The 20,080-nt window shown below is 44.6% G+C and overlaps 1 protein-coding gene across 1 annotated transcript in view; it reads right to left on the bottom strand.

The window, feature by feature from the left end:
• The window catches only part of GMPR (guanosine monophosphate reductase), a 43,403-nt gene extending 23,929 nt beyond the window's left edge, over positions 1-19,474 (bottom strand). Inside the window, exons 1-5 of the mRNA XM_008497140.2 lie at positions 19,057-19,474; positions 14,166-14,285; positions 13,416-13,499; positions 11,617-11,790; positions 1,439-1,520 (exon numbers count right to left, since the gene is read on the bottom strand). Of these exons, the coding sequence (XP_008495362.1) occupies positions 1,439-1,520; positions 11,617-11,790; positions 13,416-13,499; positions 14,166-14,285; positions 19,057-19,143 (547 nt within the window). The 5' untranslated portion in view covers positions 19,144-19,474. The remainder of the gene's footprint in view (positions 1-1,438; positions 1,521-11,616; positions 11,791-13,415; positions 13,500-14,165; positions 14,286-19,056) is intronic.
• Between the last annotated feature and the right edge of the window lie 606 nt (positions 19,475-20,080).

Here is a 20,080-nt window from a genome sequence, read left to right as displayed (position 1 = left end):
CATATATTTAAGATAAAGATCATACATGTCTGCATGGTAACAAAGCTTTTAAAACAGCTTTTCAAACCAATGCAGTGAAATCTGTATCCCTTCACCGATCTGATAACCAGGTATACTCAATCTATCATTAAAATAGAAGTTTCCAAAGACCTTTCAAAGAACTGACAAAGTGAGAACACTGAGGCATTCTCCGAAGTAGAAGAAAATTAGTTTTAAAATAATCTCCACATGGTATGTACTGTACATATAATGCTTTTTAATACATCACTGCTACTTTCCACAGGATACACTATTACCTTGCCTCAAAATCTGATCTTCCGTGAGGAACATTTGTTACATGTGGTTTTGGGTAGTCAGCTTATTCAGGAAGATATCCAGAGAGGGCTATACACCATTTATTCCTAACTATCTCTACTTTGAGACATCAAACAATAATATTTCCTCTTCTGTATCTAAACTTGCATGTGACAATTGTACTATGGTATCTCTTTTGTTTATAGTTCACATATTTTGCAGTATTTATTGTCGCTTGCTGTCTTCCTCAGCACAACTGTAACCTTTATTACACCATTCGCTCTGCTCAAGTTATCCATTTGTGGGCCGTAACAATTTGGCATTGTGGAGTGAACAATCTGCCTGCACTGCACTGGCTGATCACAGCTGTATTGTCAGCAGCACTTGTGTTAGCCCTTTTAGTATCCAGCCCACATATGGTGGACTCTAGCTGGAGTCTAAAAAGAAAACCACAAGAGGAAGGAGCATGAAAAGAAAAAAAATGGCAGTATATACCAGACAACAACATTAAAGAAGATAGGAAAAATACTGAAGAGGTTTAGGATCCTCCCATTTATCCATGGGAATATTAAGGTGGTAGGTAACATAAAAGTGCATAAATGTAAGTTTTAGCTCCTAAGCAACACTAGCAGGTAGAGGCAATCTTATCCATACTTCACATTTAATTAATGACTCTTCAACTTTGAAGACACTGACAAGATGGACAACCTCAGCTTAACAGAACACAAATCATGAAGCTATTTAGAAATGTCTCTCTCCTTGATCAAAGTGGATACATGAAAGCAGTATCCCTTGAGCTTTAGCTGGGATAACTCAGCCTCTTTTCAACAGACTAGAAAAAGTTCCTAAACACAACGCATATTATCAGTGATAATGTAAGGCACTCAAGTAACTCAGTGCTTTCAATAATGGGCATGTTCACTGCCAGAAGATGGGAGTATGTAGTACCAGGCAGTATGAAATACTAGGATCCTGTGCATGTATTTCTTAAATACACAGTGTGCAAGGGCACTGTTACTTTCTTGATCTGAGGGGATTTAGGCATCTTAATGGGCAATCAAACAGTACTATGCACTGGTTCCATCTGGACAACTCCTCCATCAGTGTTAACATAAGTCCATTTATTTGACTGGATTTGACTTACCTGGTCCAATACCCACTTTAATAATATCTGCTCCAGAAAGAATAAGTTCTTCTACCATCTCTCCTGTCACCACGTTGCCTGCCTAGACAGAAGGAACAATATCACATATACGGGAGATTTCAAGCCTACTGCAGTGAAGGCCAATGATGATAATGTAGAGTTCTACTCAAAGCTTTTATGAGTTGAACTCCATAAGAATCAAGAAGAATACAGTTCACCATATTTTTTGTTGTGCATGAAACAGAGATTAAATAAATTATATAGGTACATTCTCAAGTCAATGAAATTTCATGATTGGTCCAGTAAATGCTGATCCTTAAGATCTCATCAGGATATTCAATTTGTCTTATATGGCTCTATTCCACCTGAATTACACCCACCAGAAATCACCTGAGAATGTTGGTGTGATGAAATTACTGATGATGTTATTCAGACACAAAGGAATGTGAGGTTTTTTAAATGAATAAAACGAACAATGAAAAACAACCTTCAAGAACACACGTGGGAATTAGTTTGAGAAAACAGTAAAATGAGAGCAGAAAACTGCCAGACTATGTCTGTTCAGTCACAGAATCTCAACATTCTGATGCCAATTCAATGTGATGAGACATGCCCTTGCACGTGTCCAAATGTGGACTGATGGATCAGCAGGCAGAGTGAGGCCAGACATTAATTCACTTGCCAGGAGTGTCCCCTGTCCAGAGGGATTTTAGGAAAAAGACAGACTTCAGGGAGCAAGGAGTTTAAATTACATGGGATTAATGAGCTAAAAACTATGCTTTGAGTTACACTTCAAAAAACAGCCAGTACATTTTAAGACCATGCTTTCCTCTCTGCAAAGGGCCACACAAAGCAAATGAACAATGAATGCTAAAACAATGTGCTGTAGCTGTACTAATTGCATTCCTCTATTGTGGGGGAATGCGGAATGGGAATGTAAACTGCACCCCATGATTTAAGAATCACAGAATTATTGAGGCTGGAAAAGACCTCTGATACCATCAAGTCCAGCCTATGACCTAATACCACCACAGTGGCCATACCATGGCACTGAGTGCCATATTCAGCCCTTCCTTAGACACCTCCAGGGATGCTGACTCCATCACTTCCCTGGGCAGTCCATTCCAATCCATGATCACCTTCTCCATGAGGAAGTGCTTCCTGATATCCAACCTAAACCTCCCCTGGTGCAGCTTCAGGCTGCCCTCTCCTGCCTGGGAGAAGAGCCCGACCCCCCCTGACTGCAGCCTCCCTTCAGGCAGCTGTGGAGAGTGAGAAGGTCCCCCCTGTGTCTCCTCTCCTCCAGGCCAAACAACCCCAGCTCCCTCAGCCTCTCCTTGTCAGACTTTCCCCTCAGTCCCCTCACAGCCTCGGTGCTCTCCTCTGGACCTGCTCCAGCACCTCAAGCTCCTTCTTGAAGTGGGGGGCCCAGAACTGGACTCAGTACTTGAGATGAGGCCTTATCAGTGCTGAGAACAAGGGGAAAATTCCACCCCTAGTCCTGCTGGCCACATTATTCCTGATACAAGCCAGGATGCCATTGGCCTTCCGGGCCACCTGGGCACATTGCTGGCTCATGTTCAATTGACAGTGGACCAGTACTCCCAGGTCCCTCTCTGCTGGGATGCTCTCCAGCCTCTCTTCCCCTTGCCTGCAGCACTGACTGGGACAAAGTCTGGGACCCTGCACTTGGTCCTGTTGAACCTCACACTGTTGGCCTTGGCCCATCAATCCAGCCTGTTCAGGTCCCTCTGCAGCATCTTCTTGTCCTCTGGCAGATCAACACTCCCACCCAGTCTGGTGTCATCTGAAAATTTACCAAGGGCAGGCTCAATCCCCTCATCCACATCAGCAACAAAGACACTGAATAGAACTGGGCCCAGTACTGATTCCTTGGGGACCCCCCTGGTAAATGGATGCCAACTTGATGCAGCACCACTCTCTGAGCCCAGTCATCCAGCTAGTTTTTAACCCAATGAAGGGTGCACCTGTCCAAGCCATGGGCTGCCAGCTTCTCCAGGAAGATGCTGTTGGAGACTGTGTCAAAAGCTTTTCTGAAGTCCAGGTAGCCCACACCTACAGGCTTCCCCTTATCCGCTAGGTGTGTCACTTGGTCACAGAAGGAGACCAGATTGGTCAGGCAGGACCTTCCTTTCCTAAACCCATGTTGGCTGGGCCTGATCCCCTGGTTGTCTTGTACATGCTGCTTGATGGCACTAAGGATGGTCTGCTCCATAACCTTACCAGGCACTGAGGTCAGGCTGACAAGTCTATAGCTCCCCAGATCCTCTTTCCAGCCCTTTTTGTGGATGGGCATCACACTGCTCAACCTCCAGTCATCTGGGACCTCTCTGGTTAGCCCAAACTGGTGGATCAATGATGGAGAACAGCTTGGTTGGTTCTTCTGCCAGCTCCCTCAGCACCCCAGGATGAATCCCATCTGGCCCCATAGATTTATGGTCACTACTTCCTCCTGGATTATCGGAGGGGTATTACACTCCCAATTCCTGTCGACCAGCTCAGGAGCCCAGTTGCCCTGAGCATAACCAATCTTTTTGTTCAAGGATGTGAAGGTACTTGAATGTGTTCAGAGGAGGGCACCAAAACAGGTGAAAGGGCTGGAAGAAATGTCCCATGAGGAGTGCCTGAGGACACTGTCTTTGTCTTGTTTGCAGAGAAGGTGGCTGAGAGGCAACATCACTCCTCTCTGCAGCTCCCTGAGGTACTTATCACCCAGCATCCCTGTGAGGGAGGCTTTTGGGGTACTGCTTGCCTGTGGCAGCCCTGGGGCCCAAGAGGCTGTCCCTGCCCTTCCTTGGTGGCCAGGCACTGGGCACAGCTGCTGGGCATCCCTGACACATCCTCTGTCCCTTGGCTCCCAAGGACAAACCTGATTGTTACTCTTCTCTCAGGCCATGGCAGATACCAGCCCTGCAGCCTGGAGACCAGCTCTATCAGCTGTCCCCTTTCTGCACCAAAGCTGATACCCATGAGGCCACAAGGCAGCAAGGAGGATCAGGGACTTGATCTGGTTGCACACAAAACCTCTTCCAGGAGTGGGCTGGGGTTGATTTCATAAGCCACAGACTGTAAGAAAGCAAATAGTAACCAGAGCCATAGGGGAGAAGAGCTGGAAGAGACCTTTAATGATCATCTAGTCCAACTGAGTGACCGTTTCAGAACTGATGAAAGTTAAGGCATGGTATTGTCCAAAAAGGGCAGCGCTGTACAAAAGCCTCTTAAACACTGACAGGCTTGAGGTATTAACCACCTCTCTAGGAAGATTCTTTTAGGATCTGACCACTTTCTTGTTAAAAAAATGTTTCCTCATATCAAGTTTGAATCTCCCCTGATGGACACTACTTTGAGCCATTCCCATGGTGTTTTATCACTGAATCCCAGCGAGAAGAGCTCTGCACCTCTTTCTCTACGTACCATCCTCAGGAAGCTGTAGAGAGCTGTAATGTTGCCCCTCAGCTTTATTCTCTCCAAACTAAACAAACGCAGTGTCCTCAGCCACTCCTCATGAAACAACAGCTCCTTCACCAGCTTTGGTGCCCTCCTCTGGCACTTTGAAGGACTTTCACATCTTTCTTAAATCTTGGGGCCTAGAACTGCACACAATGCTGAAGATGAGGTGGGACCAACACCAAATATAGCAGGATAATCACCTCTTTTGACTGGCTGGTGATGCTGTTTTCTGCCCTCTTCTCTACCAGGTCACACACCTGGCTCACACTGGCCCTGATGCAGACCAGAATCCCACTCTGCAAAGCTGCTCTCCAGCCACTCCTCCTCCAGTTTATACCTGTGCCCAGTGTTACACCATCCCAAGTGCAGAATTTGGCATTTGGACTTGATAAATTTCATGTCACTGATGACTTCCAAATAGAGTCAACAGCAGCTCACAGCTTAGTATCACTAGCAAACCTGCTAATAGTGCATTGAACTGCTACCTCCACATCATCAATAAAAATATTGAACAGAAATGGCCCTCAAATTGAGCCCTGAGGAACACTGTAACCAGATGTAGCCCCTTTCACTATAACCCTTTGCACCATGCCAGTCAGTTCTTCACCTGGCACACTGTGTACCTGTTCATCCCATAACTGGACAACTTGTTCAGAAGGATACTGTGAGGGACAGTGTCAAAAGCTTTACTAAATCAGAAAAACTACATCCACTGCTTTCCCTTCAACCTCTAGGCTGGTGACCTTACCATAGAAGGATATTAAATTAAACAGGACTTTTACTTTGTGAACCCATGTTGACTATACTTGAATATTGCATTACTCTTTAAATGTCTTTCAACAGCACCCAATATGATCTCCTCTAGAAGTTTTCCAGATGAGGGAAAACTCACACATCTGTAGGTTTCCAGGTCTTCCCTCATGCCCTTCTTGTAAAGCAGAATAATGTTGGCTAGGTTTCTGTCAGTGGGGACCCCCCCCCAAACTCTGACGACCTTAGTAAGTGATTGAGAGGGGATCTGCTGTAACACCCATTCAGAACTCTGGCATGAATCCTATCAGACCTATCATCCCCACAGACACTTGAAAACCAAGTAGGATAGTTTGAATTTCAGCTCTGAGGCTTGTCTCATGTCTGCGTCATGTTCCTAATTAGAAAAAACACTAACCTGCACGAAAAAAGTCCAGTTGCACACATCACAAATTTTGTACTTTTACTGAAATGGGCTAAATATCTGTGAATATACGAATCTTGTGTCTAGAGATGTTCAGAAAACCTCTTATGTAATGATATCCCAGGACTCGGCAAGTGTTTGAAGCAGTACTGATATGGACAGAGCAGGAAGCAAGTCCTAAAAAGCTTACTTAATATTTTCTCTTTTTTTATTGAAGCAAAACGCCTGCTGAAGTCAAGGAGCCACCAAGGGAATACTGGGCAAGGCCTGTTCTCCACTTACTGATTGTTGGCTCCTATTTTACCATTTATTTATTTTTAATGAATTTTACTTCCCTCTTTTATTAGCTTGAGATAGCTAACAAGGCATCACCCGAGGCACTTATAAAAACACTGATAATGTTAGGCAACAATTTTTGGTCTACATCACAGGACCACTTAACTTTGCTCAAAACTGCATGATATTGATTAAAAATAAAACAAAATAGAACAGCTGGGAAATAAAGAATACATAATAGGTATGGTGTTTCCAGTTAAGTGCTGCTTCCTTTCTGCACAGTGGCAATTTGCTATACCAAGTGGTGTACACTCCAAGGTGGAGTGATGGAGAGCATGCTGCTTACAGCATTAAGGAGGCAGTGAACATCTGCAAGGCAGATGATTATCTATGTATTATGACACACAGCACATCACAACTTGGTGAAATACTGGAGCACTTACAACAGATTTATAAACAGGAACCAATGGGTATTAAAGTCGGTGGCTCCATCAGATTTGGGATCAAATATGTATTTAACTTGAACAGCAGTGTCTTCTTATTAGCAGAGCATAGTGGGATGTCAAATTGTCTCTTTAGAAATGCTAACCAGATGTTTAATGTTAAGTTAGTGCTAGAGAATGCTGGAACTGAATGTGTTCATTCAAAATGCTCATCATAGCAGGGAAAAGCACTTGTGTCCCCAGCATTTTTTTTTTTTTCTGGAATTCTTGTAGACACATCAGTGGTTTCTGTGTTTTCTGAATGTGCACATCTTTAACAAATCTTCAGGGAAGACATGTAACTCTACATAGCAGACTTCTACCTGCCAATGACAGGCTTGCTTCATTTAGGTACCTTTTGCAGACTTCAGAGAGCACAAAAAAAAAACCAAGCCACTACAAGGGAGGCACAGATATCTGTATGTGAAGAGACCCTAATATCACAGCTGAAGAGGGAAAGCTGTTTTCTCACATCCAGCTGAACTCTACTTTCACTGAAGCCAATGCTTGCTTTACCACAGATGCCAGTAGGACAGCTGAACTGAAGCAAAACAGCTTTTGAAAGCCCCACTTGTAAGGTACTTCAACTGAAAAAAAGGTGAATAAAGAAAGACTCAGACGACAGAGTTGAAACCCACTTAAAATTAACTAAGAATATAAAGCAAGTAAAGTAACTGGATCTTGTACAAATAAGCCACTTACAGACTAAATTTTGTACTGTATTTGGGCAAGCAGCCAGGAGACATAGTGGATGTTTTGTATTATTGAAAAACCATGCTCATCTTAATCATGAGCCCATGTACCAATGCAACTCTAATTTACTGCAGAACTGGCTTTGTTGAAAGCAGTAGTTACCTTAGTGCTAATTTAACTTTGCTATGTCTGGCTGTAAAATAAGAGCATCAGTAACAGCTGAAAAGTCAGATAAGCTACCATGCTTTCAGTGCAGACAGTTATTAGGGGCTACAAGAAACTACCCTGGCTGTGGCCCTGGTCTTACACACTCAGGGTGACATTCAGCTGTACCATCACTCAGAGTGAGGTTTCAAGTGAGAGTCACCCTGGCTCATTCCAGCATTACCCAGGATGACTGAACAGTGGGTCAGTCCTGAAGGAAATCCTGGCCTCAGAAAAGTCAAAGGGAGTTTACTAACTGACTTTAATGGGATCAAGATTTCACCTAACAGGATTAGAAAGCCTACAGCTTCTCTGACAGAGATACAAAATTAGTGAACACAGTAGGGCAGTGCCTCTGAATTTCAGTCAGGCATTTGATACTGTGCCTCATAAAAGCCTGCTATAAATACTGCCTCACACTAAGACAAGAACACTGCAGCACTGATTGAAAGCTGCTGGCAAATGGCAATGGATCAAGCTGGGTAGAAGTGTCTGTGACAACAGTTCTCAAACTTTCTTCTTGTATCCTGGAGGAAAGCACAGTCTGTGCCTCCACACTATCAGGAACACTGCCAAAGGACACTTCCCACCCACCAAAGCAAGGGATACTTTACCATAAGATGGAGAGATGATGTCTTTTACAAGGCTGAGCAGTACTAGGTGGGTGTTAGCAATCAGTATTATGAACAACCCAAGGAAGTTCAGGCAGCGTCCCTGTGTCTTACAGTGGGATCCCAGCTGACCCTGTTCTGAGACCCCAGCCTTGTTGGACACGCCATGACTGGACTGACTCTGTTGCTTGTTCCAGAGATCAGACTGGGGAAAGTCTCCATGGCTCACTCTGAATTCCACCTCCACTAAGGCACTGAGAAGTTCTGCTCCTGACTCCAAAGGGAGCAACAGTTTCTGGGCCCTGCTATTTCCCTCTGCTCCTGCTTTGCAATTCTACTTGCCTTGCTCTCTGGCCCACACCTTGTGGGTGCCACTGCATCTGCAAGTGTGCTCCTGCCCCAGTTTTTTCCTTCACTCCCTGCTACCCTCTCTAGGGTTTCTTCTATATAATGAACAGAAAATACTATGAAAAGCAAAACTTAGGACTAAGATCTTGACAAAGTTTGCTGGCAAAGATATCTTAGCTTGCAAAACAGACTTCCAGTGAAATGGAAGAGCCCTAACATCTACAATTACACTAATAAAAAAAGACTTTGCTTACTGTAATAAGTAAGGCTCTGACCCTCCACCACGAATGTCAACCCAAGTTTTGCTTTACATTTGCTTAGAGTAGGCACAACCCAAGCACATGATGCTGTACTACAGCAAAAGACCCCATTGGACCATTACTTTTGATTCTGGAAGGCAATGCTGCATTTGTGAGACAGTCAGGAATCTTGAATACTGATTCTTCTTCCTAGTTCCTCAATCTAATGGGTGATTTAAGGCAAGTCATGTTGTACCACTGTGCCCTTGTTTGTCTTCCCTATTCTTTTGTTTCCATGAGAGACTGATCTTTGTAAATTAATACAACAAGAGCTTGTGTCAGAGCCAGGCAGAAGAAAGTAAGGTAATGTGATTATAAAAGCAAGCATTTAACAGGGCAAAAATGTGTGTTTTAAAGGTTGTTACACAAAAGAGATCCTCCATCTCCACTGAAGTATCAGCCACCACAGTTGCTTTGCACATCACCTTTCAGACTCAGAGCTGAACCCATTACATGGCTTCTGGGAATACACATTCCCTAAGACTTGGGGTTGGGTTCCTGTTATGTACTGCACCGCAGCTGACTGTGGAATGAATGGTCATGCTGAGGAATGCAAACAAGACAGCCTGAAAGGTCCCAGAGATCACTTTCAGCTATGAGAAAGCTTCTTTATTTTTATACCTTCTATTTAACTGCTAACTCTCTTGTCTGAAAGACACAACAGCAGAGTGCATACTGCAGGCATAGCTCAGAGACATCAAAGCAGAGAGAACAGGTAGCAGCAGGACATGTCTTCCAGAGTATCACAAAAAGGAGCCTAGATAAGCTGCTGCATTTCAGCCAGGAATAGCTTCAAAAGGCCATTCTGGTAGAGAGCATAAAGTAAACTTATTTGGAAGCAGTGTAGAGGTGTATGTCCTGAGTTGAATCAGAGACTTTCAGGGACTGCAGGCTTTGGAAACAAAAGGGTTTTGAACGCCTCAAGTTTGTTAGCATCCTTTTAGGAATCAAAATTGTCCCTGCGTAGGAGGTTGAAAAGATAAGCCATATTAAACAAAGCCCAAAGAAAGAAGCAATGATCAGGTAAGGCAACTAACCAGGTCAAGGCTATATATGTGCTTAACCAGGTGGTGCTGTCAGTACAATGAGACCTGAAGTAACAATAACCTTAATCACAGAAGCAGAGAAACCAAGCAGGTAGCTTAACAGATGTGAGGGGTGGATGAGACTGGTTTATGGACCTTGGACTAACATCTGGGCTTCATATCCAACTGCGACATTGACCTCTTGTGCCTTCTGCACAATTAATCTTGGTTGAGTTCCTTCCTCAGTCAGCAAAGTCACCGGTCTGTGGGGAGGTGGAGGAGGGGATGACAAACAATTTTCTTTCCACTCCTGATAGAGATTTGGTTTGTTTTGTTTTAATTATGTAGCTTAATCTCCCACAACTCCTGAACTCAAAGACACTGGAGTAGTCAAGTCACTAGGGACAGTACTTTAGTTCCAAAGCAAGGAAACAGCTTCTTCCCTCACTGCAGTGAGCCAGAAGCTTAAAAAATCCGTATGTATCATTTCACACTGCCAGAAGTTCTCTGTAAAACCATGGGAAATATGGCCATACCAAAGAGGTTCCCACATCTGCTGATAGCAGGCATTCCAGCCACTTCCATTTTCCAATGCCTCCGTCATTTAGAGGCAACAACACTGCTTTCCTCTGACATGGGAGGAAGTAGGAACATAGTCTCTACTGAGAAGTTTGAACATGCAGTTTCTTCTTTAAGCATGTCAGAGAGTGCATTTATGACCACTTCACATTTACTCTACACGTGTGAAGCTTTGTGTCTGGCATAAAAAAGAGAAAATGCTGCCTAAACACATGATTTTTTTCTGGCCCAGTTTGAAGTAGGGCTGGTAGCCACACAAAGAACCTGCTCCTTTGAGAATTTCTGCAATTCTCATGGAAAAAAATTGAAGACAAGGGCCCTGGGAAACAAGAAGAAGCAGTAGGGCTCTGCTGCAAGAAGTCCTGTGTCAATGAAAACACTCTTAGCCCAAAAGGGTTGGAGGAAGCATAGCATTAGCACTCTGAGAAGGGACAGCAACATCAAAGAAGCTGCATGAAAAGCACCAACACTGACTATTTTGCTCCCTGATGACCCCATTCACAATTGCACAACACTCCTGTGATTCTTATCATAAGCAAGGATTAGTCTACATTCAGCTGTCTTCATAGTGATCAAATAGACAGAAACAGCCTCTGGCCTCAACTGGCCAGAAACGTCAGCGCATTCCCACAGCAAACCTCAGCTTGGAATCACCAAAATAAATCCACACACTTTATGATTAGAGGTCACATCTGGTGTGGGAAGGAGAATGTTGAGTAGGAAAAAAATGGAATCCACCCAGCCTGCCATGCCAACATCAAGCTGCTGTATCAGAGCACACACTGAACAGTGCCACAAACTATCAACAGTGGAAGACTGATAATGCCAACATGTTATTACACAGTCACCATTTGGCTCCATTACCATCTCGCTGAATTTAAAGAGTAAATGAATAGAGCTGCTCCTTATAATCTTAGAAGGGTATCTGTGCACTTATTTTTAAGACAAGAGGTTTATAGCACCCTGGGCCAGGACAGAATTCCCACACATCCCCTCCACCCTTTCTACACACTTACCATAATGGTGTGATGTGGGAACAGGGCACGGACAGACTTCACAAACTCCACAAAGTGCTCGGAGTAGCCATTTGCCACGTCCAGACAGATGTATCTGATAGGTGGAATGGCCTCTAGAATACTTCTTAATTTGTCCAAGTCAGCTTTTCCACTACCTGAGCTTGCTGCTACATGCTACAGAGACAACAAAAGGGAGTAATAGTTTGTAAAAACTGGGATCAACACCACAGTTCTGCATTGTATTGGGAGAACTTGTGCTGGAAACTAGTGAAAATCATACTATATAATATGAAATAAGTACCTTTCTGGAAATACCAATGCATTACTTCTGATTTTGTTTAAAGGCTCTAAAATAAAGCAAAATTAGCATTTTATCAGTTCTTCATCACAAGTGAATTCTCATAAGCAAATATAATCACCTGAGATAGAGGAAGGCTCAGCCACACATTATACATTAATAAAAACACAAAAGAACTCCTAAACTGATATACTTCCAGGAAGGTAGAGCAGCAAAATTTGAGGCACTGTCAGAGGGTGGAATCTGTGTCTTTAAGTTCACCAAACACTTCCTTTATCAACAGAATCACAGAACAGTCAATTTTGGAAGGGACCTCCAGAGATCATGCAGTCAGACCCACTTGCCAAGCAGGGTCTGCTACCACTGAAAGCCGACTGCTTCCTCCTTTGTCTTCCTAGAAATTCTTCCCAATAGAATAATAGTTTCCACAGCTGTTGGTCCACAAGACCCCTGCAGAGACCCAAGGTCAAGGACCAAGTCAGTATTGAATCACTATGATCACTATAATCACTATCCTACTGCAGTGATTACGAACCACAAATGAGCTGAATGCCAAAGTGTTCAGACATGGGATATTCCTGGGACCACTTTCTGCCCTAGAGTGGCATATAAGCAACCCTGATGAATCTATGTGACAGGCTGGCTTTCAGACAATCCTGTAATCAGTAATGTTCGTAATATACTTCTAATAAATGCCACAGGTAAAGATACCATACTGCTGTGTGACATTCTTTTCTATGCAGAAAAAGTTTCAAAACTGCACTGAACTCCAAGGAGGAGGAGGAGGAGGGGAGACAGCCTGCCTCTCTCAGTGCAGGGGCCTGCCAGAAGAACACAGAAGAAATTTGGATGTAAAAGTCAGAACTTAAGTCACTGTTTGAATTTACAAAATGGTGTTTCTCTGTAATGGCTCAGGCTCAGATGCTGTGAACAAGTGGGGCAGCACAGTAGCACAGAGTGAGCTCTAGTGCAAGGAGGTAAATGGACTACACACAGGTTATGACAACTGTCAGTGCTCATCCTTGCTTGGGCCCAGCACTTGGGCCCCTCCAGCAACAGACTCTGTGTCTACTTCCATGCCTGACAGCAAAGACCCTGCCTAGCACAAGGGTGTGCAGGGCCAGCTTGTGGCTGGCTTATTCAAGGCTATTTGCATTTGTGGTCTTTAGCTTCTTCCTTATCAGCACTACCACAGCTCCCAACAGCAAGAGAAGCACAGAAGTTAAGACATTTCCAAGCAGCTCTTTCTTCTTTTTTCAGGACGCTTCTCTGCTTCCAAGAATGTATAAACTTTTCCTTTTTTGCATAACAAAGGGGTTTTCATAATGAATTTGTAAAGCTATTATTTTTAAATCAGGACAAGTCACTTCCCTTGATGCATTTAAGAGCAGCAAATATCTTCATACCCCAAAACCTCACTTAACAACAGTATTCCCAAAAGACTCCAGTGTATGTGAGCTCAGAACAAAGCAATAAACCATAATAATTTACAAAAATGTACCTCAAGGCATTCTGGGTGATTGGCAGCAAACAGTTTCCATTCTTCCACAGAATAATGCTTGTGAATTGCAGTGAACATTGCATGCTAGCAAAAATAAGAAAATTGATATTAATGTCAAAGTTATTCATCCTCCCCTTAGCTGAAGAGTAACAAGATATCAGAAATTCCCATTTAAGTATAGGCTCATCCTGCTTGAAAGAAGCAGTAATGTTGAGTAACAGATCAGGCAATTGCAAACGCCTCTTCAAAAGTAACTTAACATACTTAGCTGACCTTTTGGGATCAGGTTTCTGATGTGTTTCCTGAATTATGGTCAATATTTCAAATGTGCTTAAACACACTAAGAAATTAAGGTGAGCCCTGAAGCCAGAGGTGAACTGACAAGTGGCTCCTGACGGCTGCAGCTTTACCCAGTAACCTACACTATCAAAACTTTTTTCTGGAATGAAGCACAATATAGGCATCAAAAACCAAGCTCTAGAAGCTGCAAGTGAAGCTGAGCTACACCCAAGATGAAAATTTCCTAGTAAGCCTCTCCACTGAAAGTATCTTTTATTTGGAGCCCTGGCTCTGTTAAGTGTATTGCTGTAAAAGCACAGCTGCTTTGCAATGAAAAAACATCTTCTTGTTCTGGATTCTTTAAATTCATGCCCTGCCTGGTTTCCAAAAAAAGTATCTAAAAATTTCAAAGGGTGCTCACTGTCACCCAGTGACTTCCCAATTGTTGCAGAAATGAGAATCAATACTTACTTTTGCCATAACCACAGCCATTTCAAACGTCCCCACAGTGTCCATGTTTGCCACTATAATGGGAATTCCCGTGTAGGTCTGCTTGGAGTTGCGGAAGGTGAAGGTGCGCGTGAGGTCAACCTGCAAAGAAGAGGCACACATTCTTTTAAGTGTTTGATTGCAATCTAACAAGAGTTTTGCCACTGACTTCAGATACAGCAGTTCTGGGCACTGCCTCTTAATTTTCCTCACATTTCCTGTTCTTTCTTTCATTCCAGTACTCCCTCACTTCATTTATTTATTTGGTTACAACTTCCGCCTTCCAAATGAGAAACAAAATATAAAAGTAAAATAATGACTTCTGTTCTTGCTGGAGAAAAATACCATCAAAATGGAACTATATACATATAAACAAGTCAGAAAGTGTTGGAAAGGAAAATGAGGACCACAGAGTATTTTAAATGGAAGTAACCTTGGCTGTTTTCTTGGCTGCCTGAGAAACTTGAAGTCCTAACTGCACAGAAGTCAGAACTGGAACTCCCTCTGTCTCCAGGGCATAGAGGATTTTGTTACAATCTTCGATGTAAATGACAATATACTAAAGCAAGCTTTTACTTTTGGCTTGGTTACCAGCACTCTTGCCATACAATGTGAACAAATGTGAACATTCATACCCTGGCTTATTAAACCACAAAGCTGCTAGTTTCCAAGCTGATTTCTTGTAACAGGTTCAGCCTTCACCTTCAAAGTTACTTTGACTTCAGCACCCTCAGACATGACAACATGAGGCATTCTGTTCCTTACATTTGCAAGAGACAACACCAAATTTAGATCAGTTCCCACTGATCTACTTAGCATGTTGCAAAAAGAGGGAAATCTCTAAGAAATGTGTAACTGTAAGATAATAGGTTAGTCTCTTTAGTAACAGTGGAAAGGAAGGGTCTTTCATAGTTTTCATTACTCCTCACTTCATCTTTAATTCAAGAACGCTGAGAGACCAGAACTGAACTAAAATTCATCACCAGAAAGGAGGCAATATAAAGAATACAAGACTTGGATTATTTATTTACAACATATTTTGAGCACTGTCATATTGTGTTCTGATTAATATGGTGGGGGGGCTATTACTGGCTAGTGTAAGAGAAGGATCTTGAACACCTGTGATATATGATGAAACAGGTTCTCACTTTCTATAAGCTCAAAAAGGTTGCTTTCATGAACAAGTTAAGATACATCAATCATACGGGATACTGACCATTCTTCCCATTTACTATCAGAGAAGCCCAATTCTACACCCATCAACTGATGATGTAACATTCTTATGGGAATTCTGGCTGAAGCTAACATGAGAAAGCACTGTTAAGGTGACATGTTTTAAATAAAATGAATGTACTTTACTCCCTTTAATGTAAGTTATTAACTATGATCAAGGAAAAAAAGACACGAGTATCACACAACCAGTTCTACACAGACAATAGTCCCAGAACCACTGCCTTACAGTTTTACAGAGGAAAAACATCTCTTTCAAATTAACTTAAGAAATAAGTAGAGGAGTCTGTTTAAAAGAAGACTGAGACAAGATGCAAAGCTATGCAGGAAACACCAGGCCATTACTCCTGCAGTGATTCTCACCTCAACTTACATTTTAACTTCTCATACATTACTTCCTTCAGCCAGCCAGTTAGATAGATCTCATAAAATTATCTACACCGTTCATAATACTCACGGCAGGCATAAATGAGGGATAATTGTACAGATTCCCCTAGTGAGGCTTGTGTTCTATGAGAACAGGAGAAATGGCACACTGGGCTGGAGATGTTTATGTGGTGGCCCAGTTCCCCAAACAGCCAATAGCAGATGTCTGGGAAGGGAATACAGGAATGAGGCAAGTTTTGAAAAAACTCCCTAGCATACCTTCCCAGGTCCCAAGAAGATGATGTTTATAGACCTTGAAAGGCAAAGGTCTCCTTCAATCGACTGTGCTAAATAGTCACTCATAGATAAAGAACACATCTTGTAATTGTTTTAATCCTTCACACCTTCAGCTTCTCCAATATTCCACAGCAATAAATTCCAGAGATCAAATACATGTTGCATAAAAACTACAACCTTTGCCTGATAATTACATTCAGTACTTCCTACTTCTTGTTTGAGAGACAATCAACACCCACTCCTGTTCCACCTTCCCCATTTTACTCCTCGCTTCATAGACTTCCAGCCTATTCTCCACAACTGCTTCTTCTCCATACTGAGTAGTCCTAATATGTTTAGGTTTTTCCTCATCCAGAAACCAGTGAAAACTGCTGATCATCCTGGCTGCCATTCTCTGTTCTTATTTTAGCATATTATGCTGTTCTTGTAAAAAGATCACCAGACCTGTGTGGTCAAAATGCACATCCTGAGAGGCATCACATAGCTAACTGGTTTTCCTGAGTTCCTCCAGTAACTCATCTCTTTGTCTGTTTCCTGGGTGGTAACGCTAATTTATAGTTCATTATTTATAGCTTATGTATTATAAGAAAATAATTTCTAATTCTAGGATTGCTCACAATCATTCAGCAGTAAAAGCTTCCTCAGAAAGAAAATAATAAAATTTATTTTCTAACTCCTACCCAGACCTTTGACATATGAAAGTACTACGACATTAGCTGTTCTTTTAAAGACTTCTTTGAATTTACAAATTTAAATTAATGACTAGACTTCCTAAAGGAAATCACCTAAGGTGAACTTCTAACAGACAGCCTGCAGAACAAATCCAGCAAAGGCAAGAATACTAGACTATGTGAGTACCAAGACCCCCCATGGACAGGTAGTGCTGCTTCCACTCCAATCATTGCTTTAACCAATTATGACACGTGAATTCAAGCTTCAAATTTGCTAGTATCTCTTCAAAAAGAGAAAACAATTATGGAAAATTAAAGCAGTACAAGGAATCAAAACCAAACACCAACACCGCAGACCTACAAGAGGAACTGCAAACACCCCAAGCTGCCTAAGAAGCTGACTTCATCCTAGCTACTGCATACAAAGCAATCCTTCCACAAAATGAGGCATTCACACCAGAGAAGCAGACGCTTGCTGATATAAGCTTCAAAGCAGCAGCTTGCTGGGTAACAGGCACTGTAGTATGCTGCCTCTGTTCCTCTGCCAGAACTATTTATTTATATTCTTGTTTTGAAGCAGACGTCCATTTCAGATCTGGCTCTCACAGAAACTGTTTATTCCTGTTGCTACAGCCTCAGTGATGGTGTCCAATTTCTTAACCTTCATCAGTTTTCACTGACCCCCCTCATGACATGCACTTTTTCTCATGTGAAATGTTTTTAACAGTTCATCATAGCCAACCATTACAACCCTGCCGTATCAGCTCATGTTCCTCCTATCATTTTCCACTCCCAGCAGCCCTTCATTCCACAGCCTGCACACAACTAAATATACAAAACATGGCACTTTGAGGAGCCATGTGTCACTCGGTGGAGCACAGCTCCACCTGTTTGCCAGGCTAGAGCAGAGAATTTTAGAGGGGACTACTGGTGCCCAAGCAAATGAACAGCAATTGCACGCAACAAGCAGTTACTCAGAAAGGACACCATTCTTTGTAAATTAAAAATTACGAGCCTGAGCTTACCTTCCTACTGAGAAGGCATCTCCAATCTTACACCTTCATAATGGCAAAAGTTTTGCTTAGCTGCTGCCCTCAAAATCCCTGCACATAGGCCCAGAATAAACACAGTCACCCCAGTTCGCTTTCCAGATTTGTGTTTGCAGTCTCACTTGATTTGTCTTGGTCTCTCTCAACTGTTACCCCTGGAGAAAAGCTTAATCCTTTTTCCATCCCTCAACACAACGTAATTCCTTCACTAGTCAAAGCAAATCTTTTGTTAACTTTGGGGTTATGTGAGGTAATCGAGGCAGCACCTTGAACCCTGAGGCAGACATCTTTTTTTTAATTTTTTTTTTTTTCTGTAGAAGCAATCCTCATGGCATTTCTTCGGATCTTTCCTCATCCCTACAGAGAAATAACTCCAGCAACATCACGGCTAACAGTGGGCCAGCACGGACACGGAGCCCCGGGCAGTAGAGGGGTTGCTGGGCAGTGCCGGTGCAGGTCAGGCAGCATCAGGCGGGTCGCGGGGGTTAACATTAAGGGAGGGTGAAATGGGATCACTGCCCCGATCTGACACCTTACGGGATCCCAGCCCGGAGGACCCCGTGCTGCGGATAGCGCTCCCCCACACCTTCGCTGCTTGTTTTTTATTATTGCTAGATTTTTAAAAATTATTATTTTAACCAGGGTGTCAGTTACTCGGTAACAGCACTGCTCGCAGCCCCCGCGGCTGAAAGCGAAGATGCCTGCCGCCCCGCACCCCCGCCTTATGCTGGCCCAAGCTCCGGGGCGCGTAGCCGGGCAGCCCCCTACCTCCTGCCTGACCTGCCTCTTCAACGCTGCCCCGACGGCAGGCAACCCCCCCCCCCCGCTTCCCTCCGGAAACCGGAGGTCACCCCCCGCGCAGCGCCGCAGAAATCCGCAGAGGCACCTGTTAGGAGCAAACAATTCCCCCCCCTCTCCCCCCTCATTCCCCACCCCACTCCCTTTTTATTTTTGCTGAGGAGCGGGGGACGACAGTGCAGCACCGGCTTTGCAGCGCCCGCCGCCGCCTCCTCTTCCTCTGGGGCTCGCCTCGCTCGGGGGAGGGGAGAGGGGGGGCCACGCCGCGGGCTCCGCAACCACGGCCCCCCCTCCACCGCGGAACAGCGGCATTCCCCCCCCGTCAGGCATAGGGCGTTACGATCGGGGAAGGCATCGCTACGTTAGACTGAGGAATAAAAATAAAAGTAGGGAGGGAAGGAGGGTTAATGAAGTTAGGCGCTAAGAATGGAGGTAAAACATGCTGGGTTTGAATGCCCCCACCTCTGATCTGCTTTTGAGGCTGCTTCGTTTAGGTCTGAGCAGGACATCTTTAAAGTCCAGCTTGAGGTCTGCGTCTACCCGGGGCATCTTGCTGGGGTGTCAGGGTGCGAGGCCCAGGTTCTCCTGGCGGCAGTGGCAGCCCCGCTGGTTTTGCTCCGCTCCGCTGCACCGCGCCGCCTGCAGAGCCGCGCCGGCCAAAGCCCGCCGGCTCTGCACGGAGCGTATTTATAGGGCGCGTGGAGTGCGGCGCCGCGGCCAGGGCCCCATCGCTTTATTAGGAGAGGGTTGTTTTTAGCTGAGCAGCCGGCCGCCCCATGCCCCTTCTCTCGCTCTAACCACCCGTGTGTCTCCGCCGCGCTGGGTACTTTAAGTGTGGCGGGGACCGGCGGCAAGACAGGGGACGCGGCGACCGTCCGCAGCCGCCCGTGTGGGGTGAGAGACGGGCACCGCCGGCGACAGAGCGGCCTTAAGGGCGAAGCAAGGGCAGAGGAAATGGCGCCGCCATGTGACTAAACGGGCGGCCGCTAGGGTCCCCGCCGCTGCTGCTGCCGGGTGTGGGCGCCCGGCGGTGCCGAGCGGCCGCTGCGGGGCTGAGGTGACATCTCGGCCCTCCGTCCCTCCCCCCTCCTCCCTCTCCCCTCCTCCTTCTCCTCTTCCACTGCCACGGGCGGCGGTTGCGGATCGACGGTTGCGGCCTCAGAGGCGGCCACAGCGATGGGGGTTGGCGGCGCTTCTTAAGGTTTTTGGGGCGGCCCAAAACTTGGTGCCTCCGAGGGCAGCCTTTAGTCTCTGCCTGGGCTTCGGTGGAAATCTAGACTTTCGGGGGAACTCCTCTCTGAGCCCTAACCCGTTCCCCTCTCTGCCCACCATCCTCTGGTGAAACTGAGCCTTGTTCGGCTCCTGAGCCCCTCGAGCTGGTTCCCCATCTGGCTGCAGAGCACAGGGCTGGGTCTGTGGTTTTGGTGTTAAAAACGTTGAGAAATGTGCAGAGTGCTGGTCATAGGAGGGCAGCCATGTCACCAGC

This window comes from Calypte anna, chromosome 2 (genome assembly GCF_003957555.1).
Source record: "Calypte anna isolate BGI_N300 chromosome 2, bCalAnn1_v1.p, whole genome shotgun sequence".
In the NCBI taxonomy this organism is placed as follows: Eukaryota; Metazoa; Chordata; class Aves; order Apodiformes; family Trochilidae; genus Calypte; species Calypte anna.
This window is presented reverse-complemented; position numbering and strand designations above follow the sequence as displayed.